The 22,287-nt window shown below is 51.9% G+C and overlaps 1 protein-coding gene across 1 annotated transcript; it reads left to right on the plus strand.

Annotated features, from left to right (window-relative positions):
* The first annotated feature begins 4,789 nt into the window (after window positions 1–4,789).
* LOC128333205 (uncharacterized) lies at window positions 4,790–10,793 on the plus strand. The gene is made up of 14 exons (XM_053268404.1): window positions 4,790–4,847; window positions 5,229–5,320; window positions 6,169–6,238; window positions 6,539–6,705; window positions 7,074–7,196; window positions 7,316–7,436; window positions 7,527–7,664; window positions 8,058–8,231; window positions 8,424–8,573; window positions 8,798–8,917; window positions 9,019–9,127; window positions 9,451–9,513; window positions 9,780–9,971; window positions 10,266–10,793. Exons 1-13 carry the CDS (start codon window positions 4,803–4,805, stop codon window positions 9,962–9,964), a joined length of 1,557 nt encoding a protein of 518 aa, XP_053124379.1. The 5' UTR covers window positions 4,790–4,802; the 3' UTR covers window positions 9,965–9,971; window positions 10,266–10,793.
* Window positions 10,794–22,287: the final 11,494 nt, after the last annotated feature.

Consider the following 22,287-nt stretch of genomic DNA (forward strand, 5'->3'; position numbering starts at 1 on the left):
ATGAATGAATCAGGAAAGAAAGAAAGAAAGAAAAAAAGAAAGAAAGAAAGAAAGAAAGAAAGAAAGAAAGAAAGAAAGAAAGAAAGAAAGAAAGAAAGAAAGAAAGAAAGCCAGCCCTTTATGTTGTGGAGAGCTGGGAGGGTATATAAATAAAATAAAATAAAATAAAATAAAATAAAATAAAATAAAATAAAATAAAATAAAATAAAATAAAGAAAGTAAGTAACCCTTATGTTGCAGGGAGCTTGGAGGGTTCTTGCCTTCACCCCAGCCCACTGCTGGAAACTGGCTACTCCGGGTTCCTTCGACACACTCTCTCACTCACTTGTGTCTTTTGTCCTTTTCCCCTCTCAGTGACTTCCAGCCACAGGAGATATATGAAGAGCGCTCCGTGGCCAAAACGAGCAAATGGTCACTGGTAAGGGATAAAAACCCAGTCTGTACATGGCAGGGCTGGGAGGGGGTGGGAGAGACCCCATTTCAAGCTTGAAGAAGGGCGTGTGGTAGAGATCCAGTCTTAGCAGGTTGAAGGGATGCTTTGAGAACTTGTCCGGAAAAGCCATATGCATCGATCTTTGCAGTGGTAGTAGCAGTGACTTGGGTGGGTGGGATGAGTGACAATCCGGGCTCAACTACAAGTGACTCATGCAAAGGTGGGAGACCCTCGCTATGGAGGAAGCATCATGGGAACTTTAGGGATGGGAAGTGCTGAGAGGGAAGAGGGGTGTGTCTACCTATCTTCCAACCTCGCTTCTTCATTCCGCTCTCCTGCCCCAAATCTCTCCCTCCCCCAGGGTTCTAGACTTTGATTTTGTTCTGGACTACCAAGCAGAAAACACGTCCAGGAAGGGAGCAGTCTGGAGGGGAACTAGAGTGGGAAAGTCTTCTTTGGGGTAGATGGTGCACTCTTTCCCCCCTGCCACTTCTTGGCTCCACATGGCCCCCTTTCTGGTGTCATTGAAAAGGGCCTCAAAACACGGGTCTGCAGCATCAAGTGGCCAATAGCTCTGCCCAGCAAAGAGAAGAACTTAGCTAGGCTTTCCTTAATTAAAGGCACCATGAAAGAAACCACAGTGTCCCATGTAGCAGGAGGCCTGACTCTTCTTCGGGATCCTGCCACTCCAAATGTTGTGTAATAGCCATGATCTCACCCGACTGCCCAGGAATGGGCGGAAAGCTGGTTTCTGAGGTTCAGTAGATTCTTGGGTTTGGTTCCTCTCTGAGCCCAGTTACACGTTGGTAGACACGGTTTTGAGGTGCTAAGGAGCCACCTCCTGCTTTAAGCTCCTCTGTTAAGAAGGACCTCTTGAAGGAGGGTTGACGTTTGGACCCCAGATGCCCTGGAAAGGTCAAGTGGGCACCAGAGCACCCATTCCTCTCTCCATTCTCATCCACAGAAGTCATTCTCGGACGGCTCCAGGATTCAGACGGTCAACACTGGGAACGAGATCCTGGAAGAAGCACATGCCATCAGTTCCCCGAGGAGGTAGAGTTTCTTCTTGAACTTTTGTGTAGGGAAGGTTTTCTGTCCCCCTGGCAGCCTGGATCTGGGATGGATCCAGTGCCGCTGACTGGCAAGAGGTGCAGGGCAGACAAAAACAACGTCTTCATACATTGTGTAGAAGCATTCACTCTTCCAAGAATGGTGGTGGTGATGTCCGTTAGCTTTAAGGGCACAGAGGATAGCTTCCTGGAGGCCTGCCGGATGGCTGTCCCCTATTGGAAGCAGAGTGCTGGGCCAGATGCATCTTTGGTCTGATCCAGCAAGGCTCCTCCGAGGTACTCATGCCATTGTATTTCTTCCTGCAGTGTCTTCACGGTTGAGGAGGATGGATGGTTTCTGCAGACCGTGGACACCGAATGGTCTTGTGAGGTAAGGAAACGATTCCAGTCGCTTTTGTGGATGGGCTGGTTGAGGAGTGAGGGGAGATTGCATCTCCACCGTCAGGAGACGGGGGGGGGGGTCAGATCCAGAAAGGGGAGGAAATCCAGCTGCTGCATGTTGGCCAGAGGAGTACAGTGGGAACGTCGTGGCTAGGGAAGGATTCTGCAACCCTCTGCCTCTCCTTCCAATGGCCACCTTTCTGGGTTTGTGTGCTTTGGATTTGAGGCGTCAAACGGCTCCCAAGACCCTGAGATGGGTCAGGAGAGGAGAGGGTCTTCCTGGCAGAGATCTTCCAGGTCTCTTGACTGAAGAGGCATTTCTGTAGAGACAATCATGGTCCCCTCAGGTAAAAACAGCCCACAGCAGGACGGATGGCCCTCACTCCGGACTCAGGGGCCCATCTTGTCTCTCCCCTTGGAAAGGCTGTGCTAACCCTGTTTCCTGGGGAGAGGAGAGAAGAGAAGAGGACATGAAGGGGTGGGATCAAGAAGACTCTCTGGGCCAAACTATTGATGCCAGTGGGTCCCGTTCCTCTTTGTTTCCATTCCCCATGAAAGGAATGCAGAAGAAATGACAACAAGCAGTTAGCATTCCATTCTGGAGCTCCCATGCAGTGATGTTTCTGTTAATGGCTGGTTTTTGGGAGGGAAAGAAAGAGATTTCACAGACCTACCTGTCATGCTGTCTTTGGACTAGAGCTCCAGAGTGCGGCCAGCTGATTCTGATGGCCCTTTTGAAGGATGGTGGCCATTTTGCTGACCACAGTAGATCATCTCACAATGGAGGTTCATTGTTGGACATAGGATGAAACCAAATGGCCACAAGCATGTGGTGGCTGTGCCCTGGCACTCCCAACCAGTTAGAATTAGAACACATGGTTGCTTTTTAATAAGGTTTTTTTGTCTTTAAAAAAATCAAAATAATTTAAAGAAATAAAAATGAACTCAAAGAAAATGTCAGGGGGAAAACTCCCTACGAATCCTAGGCCCTAGGAAGATCAGAGTGAGTACACACATTGGAAACCTTTGTCTCATTTGCAGAGTCCTGACATCCAAGAGGCCACGATCCCAGAAGACAACACTAGGGATCAGGAACTAGACGTGGAGAGCTTTGTCAGTTCCCCGAGGTACTCTTTTCTCACCTGGAGGGGCAGCTCCATCGCTCATGGAAGTAGAGGACCTTCCTTAGGAGGCCATGCAAGTTTTTGGGGGGTGAGGTGGTTAGTTTAGCAAGAAGCCAAGGGTGGAGAGAAGCTCCAAGCAGCATGGAGGATTGTTTCCATGGAGACAGGTGTCTCCATGCCCAGCCCGTGGGCTTCCTGCAGGCATCTGGCTGTCCACTCCTGGAAACAGGGTGTTGGGCTGCATGCCTCATTCATCTTATCAAGCAGAGCTCTTTCTAAGCACTCGTGTTCTGATCTCATGTGTCTTCTTTCTTTCTTTTCTTAGCGTCCAGAGGCCAAGCACCGTGTTGAGGAGGCTGCAAAACAATGCTGCTGACCAAGAGCCATCCCTTGGAGAGGTCAGGAAGCCTCAACATCCTTGGAAGGACTGTGGGTTGGGCGTGTGGGTCCCCCGTGTTGGCCAGGAGTAGAGAGCATGTGGAATGGCCCCAGTTTTTGATGCTGCCGGGTGGGCGGCCATCTTCTGACAGTCGTTTGCTTAAAGCTATGGTAAAGGGACAGCCATGCCCTTAACAACACTGCATCCCAATGGTGGCACGGTGGGGGTGATAGGATTAAAGAAGATGGCCCCAAGGAGATGGCGGCCATGGCCTTGACGTCCGGTCCAGATCTCACAGTTAAAGGTGGAGCATCCTGTTGCTTTAATGGCAACCATTGAAAAACAGTGACAAATAAATGAAGAATGAATAAAAATACAAAACAATAAGCAAACTCAACCAAACCAAGGAGAAATGAACTAAATGGAAAGGGGAAAGAACTGGGAAAGAAAGAGGAAAGGAGACCCCATTTTGGCATGCTTTTGCACGTGCCTTTAGTGTCCTCACTAAGGAGCCGACTGAAAGCATGAAGTGGACTGGAAGTGGTCTTTTCCAGTCACCAGAGCCATCGGGGCCCCAGCTGAGTGAGGGAGCGCAACATGTCTTGGGGGGGGGGGCGGTTGATGCCTTTCCCCTCTGCCATTTGCATGAGTGCGCGAAGGCCTGAAATCAGCCCGACCGACCTCACTGCGAGGAAGGCGGGCACGAGAGAGGAGCTCTTTCGCCATCTCTTCTGCCCACCTCCAGCCAGCACACCTGGGCTCCAAAGTGGTTTTTAAGAAAATTGAAAATCAGGAAAGCGGGAAGAGTTGTGTCCAGAATGGGACGATCCCCTTCCGGCCCACTTCCTGCGTTCAGCTCACCCGGTGATGACCGCTGGAAGGTGCCAGGCTGGCCATTTCCCTTCTGAAGCCTAGGAAGCCAATGCGAGGGCCAGAGCAGCCATTTCTCCCTCTTCTCTCCTTCACAGAGTTCTTCCTTCCCGGGGGCCGAGACTCCACCCGCCAGCGTGGAGGACGAGGGGTCGGAAGGGGACTATGCCACCAGTTCCCCCAGGTACCTTTCTCAGCTGAAGGGCCGCTCCAGGGATCATAGAGGCGGATCACCTTCCCCGGGAGCCTTGGTTAATTAGACATGTTCATGGAGGAGAAGCCAGTTGAAGACTATTACCCATGACAGCCAAGGAACCTCTGAATCTCCAGATTCTCTCTCTCTCTCTCTCTCTCTCTCTCTCTCTCTCTCTCTCTCTCTCTGAATAAACACACTTTGATGCCACATGTAACCAGGTCTCAAGTGGTTCACAACCAACTAAATAGGTTGATCCACAAGGGCTCTTGGCATGCATTGATGTTCTTATGCCATGTCTCTCCTTTCTCCTCTCAGAGTCCAGAAGCCAAAGAAGTGGCTCATCAAGAAGATGATGATGAACACCTACACAGTGGAAGACTCGTCCTCCGCAGAGGTCAGAAATGACCCATTTCATCATCCATTTTTTCATGTGAACGGGCTCTAGGTTGTGTGTGTGTGTGTGTGTGTGTGTGCCCTGTTCCCCAGCAGGAGACAGAACATGGAATGGTTCTAGTTCTAGATGCTGCAGGATGGGAGGGATTGTGATTGGTGGGATGGGAGGAAATGCAGCTGAGGCATTGGAAAGGGGGCAAAAATGTGGTGAAAGGCTTTTCTTCTGGGCAGAGATGCCAAATGCCTTTTCTACCAAGAGGCACGTCTTATTTTAGAGCCGGATGTCTTCCCAACTGTCCCTTGGGCTTGGTTCCTCTCAGAAGCCTCGCAAGGTCAACGCAAGCCCTGGAACGCTCCCATTTCTCTTCTCTCTCCTCCCCAGTGCTCCTCTACGGACGAGGACGACACGATGCATGAGATCAGCAGCATTGAGGACGAGGTGTGGGACTCTCCACCGACCCCCAGTTTGGCCAGGTAGGTACCCTCCTCTCAGCTGAAGGGCCTTAGGAGCCAGTAGGGAGCTGGGGGAGGAGAGCTGGTCTTGTGGTAGCAAGCATGGCTTGTCCCCATAGCTAAGCAGGGTCTGCCTTGGTTACATATGAATGGGAGACTTGATGTGTGAGCACTGGAAGAGATTCCCCTAAGGGGATGAAGCCGCTCTGGGAAGAGCAGAAGGTTTCAAGTTCCCTCCCTGGCAGCATCTCCAAGATAGGGATGAGAGAGATTGCTGCCTGTAACCTTGGAGAAGCCGCTGCCAGTCTGTGAAGACAATACTGAGCTAGATAGACCGATGGTCTGACTCAGTATATGGCAGTTCCCTATGTTCCCTATGTTCCTATGGGGGGCTTTTAGCACAGTAAGCAGAAGGCTGCAGGGGACAGGGGCAGCTCCCCCATGTCTGAGCCCCACAGAGGGATGTTTCCTCCACCTTCCTCCCTGAGGACTCTGGAGGGGGAGTTCACCCAAGGAAGCCGATTGACAGCAGGTGCAAGACAGACACCAGCAAGTCTATTGCTGGCTATTAGCAGAGGGAGCTCCGAGACCCCCATGCTGTTGGCATGAGCGGGTGTTGGGGAGAAGGAGCAGGGGAGGGCTCCTGTCTCGAAGCCCCTTTTGAACACTTCCCAGGGCTTCTCAGTGGGGAACGAAAGGCTGGACTTGGGAGATCTCTGGCCTGATGAAGTTCCCCTGCCAGCCACCTCCCAAGGGAGGCGAGATCCTTGCTTAGCATCTCTTTGGGTGCCCGTGTTCTTCTTCAGCTGGCTGCCATCTCCAACAGGACAGTTCTTGGAGCAGCTTTTCTCTCTCCTCTCCTCTCTCAGGAACATCGACGAAGAGGAAAGAAGAGGACAGCTGGCCCCAGATTGGTTCTCCTCGGTCCATCTGGGAGAGGTAAGGGGCGCAAACCAAGAGTGACTTCCCTCCACCCCTCTGCCCCTCCTTTCCTGCACTACACAGGATGGCGGCTTGGATGGCAGTCACTGTTCACACGGGAGGTGGGGACTTGCCCTTTCCCCTTGTGGATGTCTTTCCCTTGCAGTTGACCTCATGCACCCTGAGCCAGAGGCAGCACCCTCCAGGCCAAGATGTGGGTGCAGACACCCATGGCACTGGCCTGGCCCTGGGGATTCTCCTGACCCATAACCGTCCCTCGGACTGTGTGCTGAGGCCTGACCCTCCTCTTCTCCTCAGGGGAGAGCAACAAAGATCGGGGACATCATCCGGTGCGTAGAGTATGCCAGCGAGGTGGAGGAGAGGTTCCCCAAACTCCTGGTGGGCCTGGTCAACAAGATCCTCACCGGCCTGCAGAACACCACCGAGGGAGTCGGGAATCGAGACAGCCAAGACCTGCCTCCTCAGTACGTCATGGCGGTGGGGAAAGCGGGGCCAGCAAGTCCTCCTTCCAGCACTCTGGGAGGACAGGCTAGGGTCATTTCTCCCATGTCCCACTCTGATGGGCGAGGAGCATTTCTGGCCTGTTGGGGTGACTCTGGCACGGTGGCCCCTTCCCTCAGCTCCACAGGGGAGACCCCAGAATTTGCAGCCCTCTTGGCTCTGCAGAGAGCCTAAAAATGTGTCTGCAGTGTTAAAAAACCAGCTGTGGGGAAAGTCACTTCACCCCTGTGGTCTCCCTCCCATGGTCCAACACAGTCCCTCCACCCTTGACACTACACCACCCCGCAAGGAGACACACACTTTGGTGACAGCAACCTTCTCTTCTCTGCAGGGAGACCGCGCAGATTGTCCGGACCCTGCTGGAGAGGGTGGCACAGGTGACCCCGGAGAAGACCTGCTGGGAATCCCTGTGCTCTCCGCAGAGCTGCCTCCAGGGTGTGGCCCTCTTGGTGAGGTAAGTAGGAGTGAATAGGAGATATCTCAGGAGGCCTGGGGGCTGGTGTGGTTTGGGTCAGGTCTGCTCTTTCTGGACCTTCCGCCCAGGACTCAGCAGGGTCTTTTGGTGTTTTGCAGGGCTCTCCTCCAGACACGGTCCTCCACAGTGGCCAGGCTGAAGGCATACCTGGCTTCCCTCTTCAGCCTGGACAAAGATCCAGAAGAGCATTCCCTCACAGAGGTGGCCTTCTTTGTGGAGGTGAGCAGCGTCTTCCTCAGGGTGGGCTTCCCTGAGAGGAGGGTCTGGCCCCAGAGGCTGATGGATGTTTTCCTCCTTTCCCTCTTTTAGCTGCTCCTGAAAGACCAAGACTTTGCTGCCTTAGAGAAGACCTGGACGCTCCTGGTAGCGTGGCTAGTCCACCCCAGCCAGAACATCCGCTACCTGAGCAAAAGGGGACTTCTCCAAATTTATGGCACCCTGAAGGCGGTGAGTGACATCCCTAGGCATGGAGCATCCCTAGGCATGGAGACTCCTCTCTTTGGGGAGCCCTTCCTGAGGCTGGTGCTCCTAGGCATCCCCAGGTGTGATGGGGAGATTTCTCCAGTTGGGTGGATTCAGTCTGTGGAACCCTTGCCACAGGACGAAGGAGAAATGCTTAAGGGAAGGCACAGGAATGCATCTCTCAGTAGGAGCCTGATTCCCCACGTGCTCCAATGCCGCATTCTCCCCGCTCTTTATGCCTCTGGGATGGCTTGAGTCATCTCCTCCCCAAGGCAGTGGATGGTGGCCAAGCAGCATCAAACACGGACAGCTCTGTGGTGCGTTTAGCAGCGGGTGGACTAGCATGTGTTTTCAAGGATCCACCTTTTCCCTCCCTAGGCCAAGAAACCCCAGGATTTTAGTGCCGGGATCCTGGGAGGGCTCAGGACCTCCAGTCTGAAAGCCACTTTGGGGGTCCTGGCCTTCATGGAGCAGCTGAGGCACTGTCCATCAGAACACCAGGCCACGGTGAATGCTGTCCTGGCTGCCCTGTGCCGCCCTCTCTTCCACCACGTGAGTACTTGCACGCCAGCCTTCCCCCCCAGCACTATGAGGGCAGGCCAACCTGCAGGTTCCGACTGGGTTGGAGAAGGGAAACCAGACACCCCCTTGAGACCTCTTGCAAGAGACCCATGCAAGCTCTTCTTCATGGTGATGGAGGTGAGGAGTTCCTCCCTGCCAACGACAACCCCTGTTTTTTTGTAGGAGGAAGCTAAGATCCGAAGGGCAGCCATGAAGACCCATCTGGATCTCCTGCAGCACCACCACCACCATCATGAGGGTACAGAGGAGAACATCACGACCCTCATCGCGGTGCTGATGCATGTGGAGGATGAGGACCTGGAGGTAGCACAGGTGAGAGCCCACTTCTTCCTGCCACCCCTACGAAGGTGTTTAGGCTTCCCCAAATCCAGCCGCCCAGTGGCAGGCCCCAGAGTTAGCCTCATGGGGTGGTGAATCCACGAGCTGTCCTGCTGTGGTTTGGCCCATCCAGGCCCTATTCCCTGAAGCCCTCTAAGAGGTTTCTTGGAATCCCTTGGCAGCCTTTTTCACTCCCATTCCGTTCTTTCTTTTGGCAGGCTGCGAAGGACAATCTGAGCCTCCTGGCGGAAGCCCTCCTATGGCACCTGGAGGGCAGGCTGCTGGCGCGGGACTCTTACAGCCTGCAGGAGCTGCTCCACAAGATCGCCAAGCGTCTGGTAAGGGCAGCCCCTTCCTGTCCATCCCTCAGCTCAAATGGCTCAAGGACCTTTGGGCAATGCTTTGCTCACTCGGGATTTGTCTTTGCTCTTGATCCCAGATTCGGCAGCTCGGCACAGAGGACGCCGTGGAGATGGAGGCCACCAAGATCCTGGGCTTCTTCCGCAGCGAGCAGCCTTCAGTGAGGAGAACGGCTGCCCTGCTGATCGGTAAGCGAAACAAGACTTTTGGGTCTCCCTTAGTGGGTCGTCTTGGTGGGCAAAGGTTCATTCTCTTGGAAGGCACTGCCAGAAGGGTGTGGAGGGGCAGGAGCTGTTCCCTCCCCAGGAGGACTGGCCCAGTGAGCGTTAGCGAGGTCTCTTGGCTTAATTTCCTTCCAAGGTGACGTAAGAGTCCCTGGAGGAATGGCTCAATCTGTCAGTCCCAGAGGGAGCAGAGAGGGGAGGACTTCCTCTCCTGAATGATCGGAAATGGGCTGTCCATGCGCAGTGTCCTGAACTGTGTTCCCATTTCCTTCCACCCTTGTTTTTAGGTCACCTGGTCCACAAAAAGGGCAGCATCCTCACTGAAGGGAACATAGAGACCTTCCATGCTGGTAAGTGCCGGTTTCTGGGTGGGAAGGGGCAGTTTCTGTGAGGGGAGAGGCCTAGGTTTAGGGACCACAGAGCTGGAATGGGCCACCTGTCCCCTCAAATGGAAGGTCCCGCTTGCATCCTCAGGGATGCTCAGCAGTAGGGTTTCCCAGAGTGCAGGGGAGAAAGAGTCAGGACTTGCTCCCTCTTGGTGTGGAATGGTGGGGCTTGGCGAAGGATGGGGTGATCTCTTCATGCCACTTCTGAAGTGTCTCCTTCATCCCTCCAGCGCTGGAGAGCTTGCTTGGCGACCATGACCCCGAGGTCGGGAGAGTTGCCTGCAAGACAGAGAAGATTGTGAAGAAGGCCTTTTCCCTCCACTCCCGGCACGGGCTGCGGGCTGCCGTTCGGCGCTTGTGGGCGGGCTGTAAGAAGAAGAGACACCCGCCAGAGTACGGTGATCTCTCCACCTGACCGACTGGTGAGTAGACCAAGGCAGGGCTTCACTTGAAGGGGCCTCGATGGTTAGGGAGGAGGCTGGGGCTGCAGGAAGGGTGGGCAGGAATCTTGGCAGCCATCCCTCATGTTGGAATGCCATCTTCGGACCTTGTGGCCGGTTGTACAAGTAGCCCAAGGGAAAGAGGAAATCTCTCTCTTCCCTCTGGGAAATGAGGACACGGATATTCTGCCAGGAGTCCCTGGTGCTGGGTGGTGTCATGGGGGAGAGTGTGAGAAGACCCCCAATCTCTGAACCAATGTCCTTCTCTCTTTCCAGGAACAACAGCCCCGTGCTCTCCCCTTGAAGATCAGCAGCTGAAGGGAGGTTCAGGAAAGACCGTGCAGCGCAGGGGCCTCCCAGAAGACCTCCTCCAACCGCGTGGACACAAGATCTGTCCACAAGAAGACATCCAGCAGGGAAGTGCAGTTCTGTCTGAGGAGTGAGGGGGAAGCAGGCTCCACTCCCCTGGCCCAAGGAAGCCCCGCCTCTGGGGTGCAGAAGCTCCTCCCCTAGCTTCTGCTGGCAGGCTGTGGGAGGAGGCTACAGCACCACCCTGCCCCCAAGTGGCCCTTTGGAACCATTCTTGGGCTTCCCTTGGGTCCGGGGAGGCTGTGTGGCCCCAGCAGGAGGGCAAGGTCACCGCCTCCCTCCATTCCCACCAGCTGGCCAGGGAGCGCCCCCTCCTCCTTCCGCCTTTCTCCCCTTCCCCAGCGGCCTGGCTTCCCCTGGCAGGGGAAGCACCATCCAGGCATCCGCCCCCTCCCCTGCCGAGGGTGTGCTCCTCCCCCCCTCCACTCCCGCAGCCATGCCTCACTCCCCCCTCCGCTCCCTCCTCATTCCTCCTCAAACCGGTGCAGCAGCAGAGGAGCCCGGGAGACTCTGGGGGCCCCCTGCAGCCCCAGTAGCGCCCCCTGGTGCTGCCCGGTGGCAGGCCAGAGAATCCTCCTCTCCCTCCTGCTCCATGCTGTGGCTGCACAGTGGGGAGCCCGAGGTCAAGCAGAATTCTCTGGCTTGCCCCCCCATCAACCCCCAGCCCCCTGCCCAATCCCCACTTGCTGGGCTGCCGGAGTGGAAAGGGAGGAGGAGCAGGGCAACCCCACTGACGCTGCTTTGTGCTTCTTGCAGGCTTGTGCTGCTGCTGGGTGGCTGGAGGAGTCGATCCGCCCCAGAAGAGGAGACCAAGTGAACGTGCCTGCAAGGAGCGGGGGTGGGGTGGGGTTGGGGGCTGGCTGGGACCCCCCAATTTTGTTTGCCCTGCCATTCCCTTGTTCCGTGTGACCCTGGGCTTCCTTCCCTCCCTCCCTCCCCCTCCCTCCCAGGGACAGAATGGGCTTTGCTGGTCGTCCCGTTGGGGGCCGAGTAGGAATTTTTGGCTTTCCAACAGATTGTCCGAGATGGAAAGTTTTTTTGCCTACTCCATTCTGTCCTGTTTTGTTTCTTTTAGTCAGGAAGTTATGTGACCTCTGGAAATATTACATTAATAAAGTTGCCACTTTTGTTAACAGCCAATCGTTTCTGAGTTCCTCTTTTCTTCTCATCTCCCTTGGAGCGTTTGTGCCCACAGACTCCCAAGCTCACCTCTTGGCTGAGGGAGACGCTGCTACACTGCTACAGGTCCATGCAAATGCCTCTTGCTTTGAAGCACTCACTCAGATAATTGGCTTGGATCACTCCAGAGGAGCCCACTTGAGGTTTGCTGCCAATGAGGTTTGCTGAGCACAGGATCCTGGGAGCAAGCTGCACCTTCCAATCGAGTGCCCGGAAAGCACAGCCTTGGCAAGGCCTGGCAAGTGACTGCCTCCAATACACTGACTGCCTCCAATACAGCCAAATATGAAATGTGATTCCATTCCAATCATTTAAAAGTCCTGCCAAGTATGAAATGCCATTTGTGCAGGAACAAGGCCTTTACCTCCTCTTGTGTTTTTCAAATTTCTGTTTTGAATGTGTATTTGCTTCCTTCCTGTGCTCTGTAATAAGAAGCTGGCAGGGATCAAGAGTTCACAGCTCCCATTCAACAGTTTGGTCTGGTTGGGGAAAGAGTCCTGCTGTTTAGTTTTTGGAGGGAGGAGAGGGTTGGATTGGATTGGTTTAAAAAAAAAAAAAGGACGGGACTCACATTTATTTTGATTGGTTGGTTTAGGGATATTGGAGGGGGGAAAGAGAATAAAAGGAGGCTTGCCTGCAGCAGAAAATCAGTGAAAGCTGGAGAAAGAGTTTAAAGTTGGCGCTAAAGCTGGAATTAGAGCTGACTAGGAGTAAGACCCTGAGGCTATTTACATGATGATCCTGGGATGCGGAGGGCGGGCAGGGGTGTAGGCAGAGTCCAACTCATCTTTCCTCCAGATGATTCCTGAGCTTTTCTTCAGGTATACTGCCGTGCGCTCACATGATCCTCACTGCTCCCAGCAGTGTGGATCTCTGGAGGCTGGGATGACACATCCCAGCCTTTGGATATCCCACAATGCATAGTGTGTCGAGTGTGGTGCATTGGGGGATAGGAACAGAGGAAGCTGCCATTTAATGAGTCAGACCATAAGTCCATCTCGCTCAGTATTGTCTACACAGACTGGCAGCGGCTTCTCCAAGGCAGGAATCTCTCTCAGCCCTATCTTGGAGGTGCTGCCGGGGGGGAACCTGGAACCTAGATGCTCTTCCCAGAGTGGCTCCATCCCTTAAGGGGAATATCTTGCAGTGCTCACACTTCTAATCTCCCATTCTAATGAAACCAGGGTGGACCCTGCTTAGCTAAGGGGACAAGTCACGCTTGCTACCACAAGACCAGCTCTCCTCTCCTCTGAGACGGGCGCTCTAGGCACCCATCTCTGTGTACACTCAGGCAACAAGCAGCCCAAGCACCCATCTGATCCCAGTGCCGGGGTAAAGGGCACGCTCGCACCCTCAACTTTGTCTAAAGGCTGGGCTTCAAAGTGGGGTTAGGCGGGCCAGCAGTGCCAGGGATGCCTGCGCTGCAGATGAGCAGCCTGGGTTAAACTGCTTCTTCTGGGAACTGTCTTCCTGAGAAACATAGCTAGGACAGTGAAGAGGGGAGCAGACCGCAGGAGAGAAGCGACCCCCACCCCGGTCAGTCAAGAGCAGAGAGCAGGAAATCACGGAGCTGGAATTGCTCCAGCAGCGGAGAGGCAGAAACGACTCGGTGGTCGCAGTGAAGGAGCTCGGCCTGTTACAGGGGAAAGGAGGAAGTTTGTCGGGGGAAGTTATTCTTCGCATGCCTTTTTAGACTGTTGCTGAGCCTAGTTTGAGCCCTTTCTCATGAGCAGAGGAAGGGCTCTGATGGGCAAGGGGAGAATCCCTCGAAAAGCTTACCTCCCCTGCAGATGAGCAGGTCCTTGCCTCTGAGTGGCAGATTGCCCACCCAGACAATCACTGGCTACTGCCGGTTGCTCCAAGGGTCAGGGTGTCAGGACGTGCCGTTCCCCCCACCCCCCGCCAGGAGCTCCAATAATGTACTGTGCAAATATGTGGTCCATTATGAGGATCCCCCCTCCCCTCCTCAAGTCTGCAACCACGGCTGCGTTGCAGCCATAACTGACAGGCAATCCAAAAAACGAAGTTATTAGAGCGCTTACTCTCCTAACCTCATTTTGGAGGGAGGCTCCACAAGCGGGTTTGCCACTGCGGTGCCACCAAGATCGGGCCCGATCCCAGCAGTTCACACATGCGTACAAAACTGGGCTGGGCTCCCTTAGCCCAGTTTTGCACATGAGTGTGAATAGCCTCTTCGTATAGGCTATTGGTTTGGGCTATTCTTTGCTTTTCTTGTGCTTTTGCTCTTTTATTTAATGAAAAAGCAAATAAAACAACTTAACATTGTGCCCCATCCAGCAGCCTCGTGCTGGGGGAAGGGTCTTTTGTCCCACCCCCTCAGCAACAGCCACAGGTAACACCCTGATTGGTCAGGGTTGGAGAGGAGGCAGGGCTTGCATTCCCTTGAGGCTGCCCCTCCCCTCTTCAGTCTGTTCAGTAATGGCTTCCCTTTCGTACTGCCCCTAGGGGCAGAACAGGCTCCGTTGATCGTCCTTTGGAGGCCAAGTAGGAATTTTTGGCCCCTCGGCTGATTGGCCGTGTTGGGGGCATTCTTATTGCCTACTCTGTTCTGTCTTTCCTCATGCTAGTTAGTTCTAGGTCACAACTGGGCAGGTACAGTGCTGGCTGGGTGGAGATGTAGAAGGGTTTGAGATCGTTGAGCACCCTTGGGTATTTTGAAAGGGTGGATCGGTCAATCGGTCCTCCGAGGCTGTGCTGTTTGGGGACTTCGATTCACCATGACACCTGCTTCAGGGCTTCACAGACCTCAAAGGCTGTGTGGCTAGGGGGTTGGGAAGTCCTAGAAGTCCCCTGACCCCTTTGGGGTTGGCAAGGATGGAGATGAAGCAGGATTGCATTGCTTCTATCCTTAAGTCAGGGTGTATCGCCCATTCAAGTCACGGGGAAGGGCAGAGATGTCTGAACCCGGCCCTTCATAGGCCCGCACTGTTGTGGGGTGGGGAGTTTATTCCACATTGATTATTCAATGAAGTTATAGCCCTTTAACCCAATTTGAAATGTGTCCGTGTCTTCTTTGCGGCGGGGGTATGGGGACAATTACTTAACATTACTGAACTGTTTTGCAACTAAGAAGATTTTGAAGCAAGTAACCTTTTATTGTTTTTTTGGACTTTCAATTGATTGATTGATTGATGATTGATTAAGTGCCATCAAGTCGGGGTCGACTCTTAGTGACCACATAGATAGATTCTCTCCAGGATGGTCTTTCTTCAAGTTGGCCTTTTAGGTCTCTCAGTAGTGCATTCTTTTGCTGACTTGATTATCAAGTCCATCCACCTTGCTGCTGGTCATCCTCTTCTTCTCTCTCCTTCAACTTTCCCCAGCATTATGGACTTCTCAAGGGATCTGGGTCTTCGCATAAAGTGTCTGAAGTATGATAGTTTGACCTTGGTCATTTGTGCCTTGAGTGAAAATTCTGGATTGATTTGTTCTATGATCCATTTGTTTGTTTTCCTGGCTGTCCATGGTCTCCTCCAAAGTCTTTCAATGGTGTCTGTCTGCCTACTTGCCTAAATTACTCACTCTACCTTTTTTTCTCAAGTGCAGCTTCAGAACTCTACCTGGTGACAGCGAGTTGTCTTATACGCAGGGCCCGCTGGAGAGGTGCCCTCCACACCATTCCACAACTATCAAATACTGAGATCAAATATCACTGGATGTCAAGTCCAGATGGTGCCAAATATTAAGTGAACAGTTGGTAAATATTTGACTGTTCAGAGAATATTAGCTGCTGCATATTCAACAGAAAAATTGGCAGTAGAAAAATCTTGGAAGCGTATTGGTTTCAGTTTTAGCACAGCAGTTTGCAAACTTCCTACATTCAGAAAATTACCCTGAGGGAACCATTTACACATTGGGGCTCTGCTTCTGTATGGCCTCCCAAGGTGTTGTAGAGAATTCTGAAACACATTTAGCTTATGCAAGGTACTGGCTAGACTACTCAGCTGGTCTTGTGGTAGCAAGCATGATTTGTCCCCTTAGCTAAGCAGGGTCTACCCTGGTTGCATCTGAATGGGAGACTAGAAGTGTGAGCACTGTAAAGTATTCCCCTCAGGGGATGGAGCTGCTCTGGGAAAAGCATCCAGGTTCCAAGTTTCCTCCCTGGCTTCTCCAAGATAGGGACGAGAGAGATTCCTGCCTGCAACCTTGGAGATGCCGCTGCTGGTCTGTGAAGACAATACTGAACTAGATAGGCCAATGGTCTGACTTGGTATATGACAGCTTCCTATGTTCCTATGCTCCTACATGAACTGACTGAGAAGAGGTTCTAGAAGTCAAGTTACAAAGCAAGCTGTCTTATACTTAGCCAGACCATTGGTCTATCTTGCTTAGTATTGAGGTCATTCACACCATCAAAAACTGTGTTCTTCCCAGGTTTGGGAGCAGTGTGTGCTCCCAATTTTAGGTTGTGTGGAAGCAAGGTAAGAGCAAAAACCTGGGTAGAAGTGATTGTGTGGAAGCAAGGAGCTCACAGGGCCCCATTGCTGCTTGCATTCTGTCAAGCAGCAAAGATCTGGCTGTTTCAGCAGCGTGTTTAGGTTGTAAATTGACACAGTATTTGGATGCCCTCCTGTTCCCCAGGGAGCCTTCTGTGCCACCCAAATATATGTCTCAGATGGCTGCGCAACCCTCGGGGTTGCATTTTCAGGTGGCACAGACAGCTTTCTGGGGGAGGAGAAGGCATCAAGTTGTTGCTTTCCCATTGCACTGGCACAGTTACTTGGGACATTTTGTTAGATTGCTCTCTCAGCAACCTGTGCTCTGTATGCCAGCCATTATACATTTTTAAACAGTTGGTTTTTGAGAGAGAGAGAGAGAGAGAGAGAGAGAGAGAGAGAAGTGACAATTTTTAATAATAGCCTGTGTGATAAAATGGATGGTGGCCTAATAAAATTATATCTATACTAACTGGCCCGGGCGCAGAGCATCTGTGCTGCTAGTTCTCCCCTTCCCCCTCCCTCTTAGCTCCCCACCCCCTGTTCTCAGCACACCGGCCACCACCACTTTCTCTCCCGTCATCACCATTTTCTGCCCCCCTGCCACCATTTTATTTTCCCGCCGCTGCTTTCTCCCCTGCCGCAGCCATTGTTTTCTTCCCCGTGGCTGCTGCCACTATTTTCTTTTCCTTACTGCTGCTATTTCCCTCCCCCACCTCTGCCTACAATGCCTGTCCATCACTGCTTTCCTCTCACCCTCCCGCCAGCTTGCTTGGGAACTCTCGCAAGAGCTGCCACACATGGGATTAGCGACGGGTACGTCTTAGAGAATATATATATATATATATATATATATATATATATATATATATACACACACACACAGAGAGTATATATATATTTATATATATACAGTATATATATATTTATATTCCTGAATCCCAGTGTAGGTTTTCCTCAAGTTCTTTGATATTAGAAATCGGGGGGGGGGGGGAGTCATCTTAAATTTAGATGCCTCGTTCTTTCAGGTAAATATGAGCCCCTGGTGGCACAGTGGTAAAACTGCCGCCCTGTAACCAGAAGGTTGCAAGTTTGATCCTGACCAGGGGCTCAAGGTTGACTCAGCCTTCCATCCTTCCGAGGTCGGTAAAATGAGTACCCAGAATGTTGGGGACAACATGCTAAAATCATTGTAAACCACGTAGAGAGCTCTGGCTATAGAGCGGTATATAAATGTTATTGCTATTGCTATTGCTAAATACAATAATCTGTAACTGAACTGTATTTTAAAGGGGTTTTTTAAAATTCAGGGTTGTCTTCTATTTGGGTAAATATGGTATATCTAAAGTGTGTGTGTGTGTGTGTGTGTGTGTGTGTGTGTGTGTGTGCGTGTGATAGCCTGCTAAATGGTTGGGAAGATTTTGGAAATAAAATACAGTCATATAGTTCATGGGCAGGGAATGGGCCTTGCACATCAGCAGCGAAAGGACATGGGAGGATAGTTGGGAAGAGAAGTGGTTCCTTTGGGTTGGGAAATGGAGTAGAAAAAGAAAAGGAAGACATCTGTAGGGTTTGTGAAGACAAGGGAATTATAAAACCAAAGTTAGAAAACAGAGTAACACTATTAACGAGGGAAGAGTTATAGGTGGACTAAATATTCCTTTCGCTTAATTGGAACTATGACAGAACTGTAACATCATTGTAACTCCAATGTGCATGTTGCTGACAGGAATTTAATTATTAACATATGTTTATCTTTAAGAAGTCTTTTTAATTAACAGGTTTAAAAAAAAACAACAACTACTGGAGTATCTAACTCATCTTTAAAAATAACTGTCTCTCGCACACTGCGATCACCCGGGTGCGGTGCTTGGAAACCCACTCCCTGCCTGGGATCGCAGTGGTAGGGAGAGCTTTGCCTTCATTCCCTGCAAGGCATGAAAGCAAAGACCAAAGATTCCAGGTGGGACAAGGTGCCAATAGATGTTGGTACTCAGTACCATCACCAAAAAAAAGAAGCACAGAATTAGAAGCTCTTTGCTAATCACACCTGGTGGTGGAAACTGTGGTCAGAAAAATGCACGGCATTCTGCAGCCGGAAACGGAGGGCCCTATTAGCATGTCCTGAAGGTGCCACCAATTCTTAACAAGGCAGGGATTAATTATGTTGCCCATGCGGTTCTCACAGCCTCACCTTCTCCTCTCTGATTGTCTGCCATTTCATTAGCTGTAGGGCAGAAATTAACTCTTTGGTCCCACTAGGTTCCGTCTCATTATTGGCCTCACAATTGACATGCATGTTACATGCCATGGGAGATATTTTGCCCTTCACATTTGCTCTTCCATAGGCTGGGAATTGATTTATTTCCTAGGCAAGAGAGGGAGAGAGCAAGAGAGAGAGCTTTGCTCTGTTGGGGTCGCTGATGGTACATCTTAACAAGAGTCATAAAAGAGACTGACTCTATTATCCAATATGATTAGAGACAAATGGCTGGGTAAACAAGGCGAGAAGGGACTCTGGGTCAGCTCCTGTGGCCGAAACAGCAATCTGGACTTGCTCATACTCAACCTTACTTATGTAAATGCTTTGACTGGCCTTTCTGGAGGTGGTTCTGTTTGAAGCTCCCTGCATGGCCCACTACTTTTTCAGCAAAAGAACAGAAATGGACAACGCACTAGAGATATAATTAATCTGATCACGGTAGGTCTCTTTCTTCCTTTCTTCCTCTCCATATAGATAGACACCTGAATCACTGCTTTCATATATATATATATATATGGAATTATCTTTGAACTTGAATTTCTCTTAAGAACATAAGAACAGCCCTGCTGGGTTAGGCCAAGGCCTATCTTTTCCAGCATTCTGTTCCCCATCTGTGGGAAACACCAGATGCCTCTGAAAATCCCATAGGCAAGAGGTGAGGGCACAACCTGCTGTGGCTCCCCTGCAACTGGTATTTAGTGTGCTGAGTCGGTGTCGACTCCTGGTGACCATAGAGCCCTTTGAGGTTGTCTTTGATAGAATACAGGAGGGCTTTACCATTGCCTCCTCCTGTGCAGTATGAGATGATGCCTTTCAGCATCTTCCTATATTGCTGCTGCCCGATATAGGAGTTTCCCATTGTCTGGGAAACATACCAGCTGAGATTCGAACCGGCAACCTCTGGCTTGCTAGTCACGTCATTTCCCCACTGTGCCATTAGGTGACTCCTCAACTGGTATTTAGAGGCATCTAAACATTGGAGGAGGCACCTAATGGCGCAGCGGGGAAATGCTTGACTAACAAGCAGAAGGTTGCTGGTTCGAATCCCCACTGGTACTATATCGGGCAGCAGCGATATAGGAAGATGCTGAAAGGCATCATCTCATACTGCGTGGGAGGAGGCAATGGTAAACCCCTCCTGTATTCTACCAAAGACAACCACAGGGCTGTGTGGGCGCCATGAGTTGAAATCGACTTGACGGCACACTTTACCTTTCAACATCGATGTTCTTCGAATTCCACTGTGGAGTACTTCTGGTTCCTGATGTTTGATGAGTCCTGGTGACATATCAGGTTATGAACACTGGAAGTTGAACATGAGCAACAGATGGAACTGCCAGTGGCCTAGCTGGCACTTCAGTCTTTTGGTTACACTCAACTTCCGGTGTGTCCATGCCTTGCATCCTGATATGCTCTCTGGCATCAACCAATTCCAGGACCCAAGGAACTGGCTGTCAGTTGAAAAGCAGCCACATGGTTCAAAACAGGCAGGGGTCATGTTCCTGTGTAGCGCACAAGGGTCAGAAAGGCCAGAAACAGGTATGAAGCCCTTTCTCATGATCAGTGAGAAAATATTCAAGGGAGAGCTCCCGGAAGGCTACTAGCACTCACCTCCCCTCAGAAACCCCCCTGTGGCAGATTGCCCACTCAGACAATTGCTGGCTGCACCCAGCAGTGCAGTGGGTCAGGGACTGGGAAGACCCGCCCTGCCCCACCCGCCCCCCAGAACTCTCATAATCCACCATGCGAGTGTGCAATGCATTATGGGGGATCCCTGCAATCGTGCCATCGCAGGCAGACAATCAAAGAAATGGGGCTAAGAGAGTTCTAGCTCTCTTAAGCCCACCTAAGAGGGTGGCCTCTTTGCGGGGTCTGCTGCCGGGCTGCCAAAAGGAGCTGTGCGGCTCCCCGTAGCTCTTATGATCAGCAAAGACTGACCTTGGCTTTCCTAGTCCAGTTTAGGCTGATCACGAGAATGGCCTCATGAAGCCAGTCAAGCAGGACAGGAGTAAAGACAGCAGTCAAGGATCAGGAGGGCCAGAAGTAGTCAAGGCGAGGCAATCAAGATCCAAGACAGGACTCAGGAACAAGGAGCAGGCTGCACCTTCACACCAGGGACCAGTCGCTCAGACTGAGGCACCAGCTCTGATGTTTTATAGGGCCTGGTGGACAGGGATTGGCCCTTGGGAATCAGCTGATTGGATGCTCAGGCCAGCTGATACTATAGCTAGAGAGTGTGGCCTCAAAGCACAGAATTAAAGTCTGCTGGGAAAGAGGGCCCTGGCATCTGACCTCTGAGGGTGTGGGTCAGAAGAGCCGAGTCGTGGGCAGCAGTACCAGAGAGTGTGAATGCAAAAGCCAGGACTGGGAGTCAGGGGCACTGGGGCCAGCCCAGCAGATGAACCAGGGGCTGGATGGCTGAGACAGGTATCCGGATTAGGAATCAAGCACACACCCTGAGTCAAGCCAAGACAATCCACCAGCAACCGGAGAGCCAAGACAGGAGTCAAGGACCAAGAGCATGTGGGAGGTCCAAGGCAAGTATCCGTCAGGTGAGAGGGTCACAACAGAAGCCAGGCGTCCAATCCATGGCAAACGTCAAGCCAGATCAACTGCAGCCAAGAGGGTCAGGCAGGAGTCACAACCATGGAGACTGTTCTCGCGATCTGCCAAGACAGAGCGAAGCCCAGGCTTGTCCGCCCATGAGAACCGCCAGGGTCCACACAGCTCCCCGGGGTGCCTCAGTAGCAGAACCGACTATGAAGCCTGGCTGTTAAGTGAGGCTAAGGGAGCGGGTGCTGAGGGGCACCCGTCTGTCGCCGGTGTGTGTGTACCCACAATGCACTGCATAATCGCATGGTGCTTTGTGGGATTTCCATGGGCCAGGAGGATGTGTCCCAGCTCCCGCAATTCCGCACTGCCTGGGGCAACATGATCTGTGCCCCCAGCAACTGGGACCCAGGTTGCCCGCTGTTGCCCTCCTCCCTGCGTCCCCTCCTGCCTGGGTCCTTGATCGCGAGAAAGGGCTCATGGTCTCTTGAAGAAGAGCCAGGAGATGCACACCAGACCAAGGAATCATGATACCAAGGCAAGGCCCGCCTCCGCCAGGAAGTCTCTTATGCTTCCTCTTACAGCAAGAAGGCCAGTGAGTGATTCCCGAGAGCGGGGCTTGCGCAGGGCTTCCGAAGCCCGTAGTAATCCGCTTGCAGTATTTCAGGCTGCCACAAGGGGCAGCAAGGGGCAGTCTGTTGAGCAGGCAGGGCATAACAGGGGCCCCCAGTCTGGGACCCACCCAGCACCCTCCAGATGTCCCAAATGGCTTCTCTCAAAATCCCTCTGATGTTTTGCCTGAAGGGGAACAACCCAGATTCACACCACCAGCGGTCACTTCCGATGAGATCTGATGGCCACTGTCATGAGCAGCTTGTTATGGACATGATGTACCCAAGCAAACTTGTCTTGTGCATGCCTAGGGAGTGTTAAAATCAAATATTTCCTTCCCTTATGCAAGGCCTGCCTTTGGCCTGATTACTTATTGCTTAACAAGTACATTAGTGTAAATCAAGGGGCATATTTCAATTATCTAATAGAAGAATTATTGATCTACCTTCCCATTCTGGTTGCTCAAATGTCCCAGTCGGAGGAATAATATTTGTATATGCTGTACCACTGAAATACTGCTCTGTGTTTCAATTAACATTGCACTTTGAAGGCGTAGGCACTCTGTTCCACCGTTTGGGGAGCTTCAGCCAAACTGTGGAATATCCACAGGGGTCAGAAGAAGTTCAGAGCGTGGATTTGGCTCAGGAAATATGTCTTTTTCTCCTTGGAAAGGATGTGGGCTTGTGGTAGATTGAGGATCTCAATTTACACCGGTCAGACCTGACTCCTAGCCCAGTGATCTTCACAATCTATCAAGCAGGGGGCATGTTGGCAAAAACAAAGCAAAAAACAAAAAAACAACAACAAAACAACCACCTCTCAATGGGAGAGCCATTTCCTTCTATGCTGACCTCCTCACTCACTCAGT

This window comes from Hemicordylus capensis, chromosome 7, assembly GCF_027244095.1.
Source record: "Hemicordylus capensis ecotype Gifberg chromosome 7, rHemCap1.1.pri, whole genome shotgun sequence".
NCBI classification, from domain to species: Eukaryota; Metazoa; Chordata; class Lepidosauria; order Squamata; family Cordylidae; genus Hemicordylus; species Hemicordylus capensis.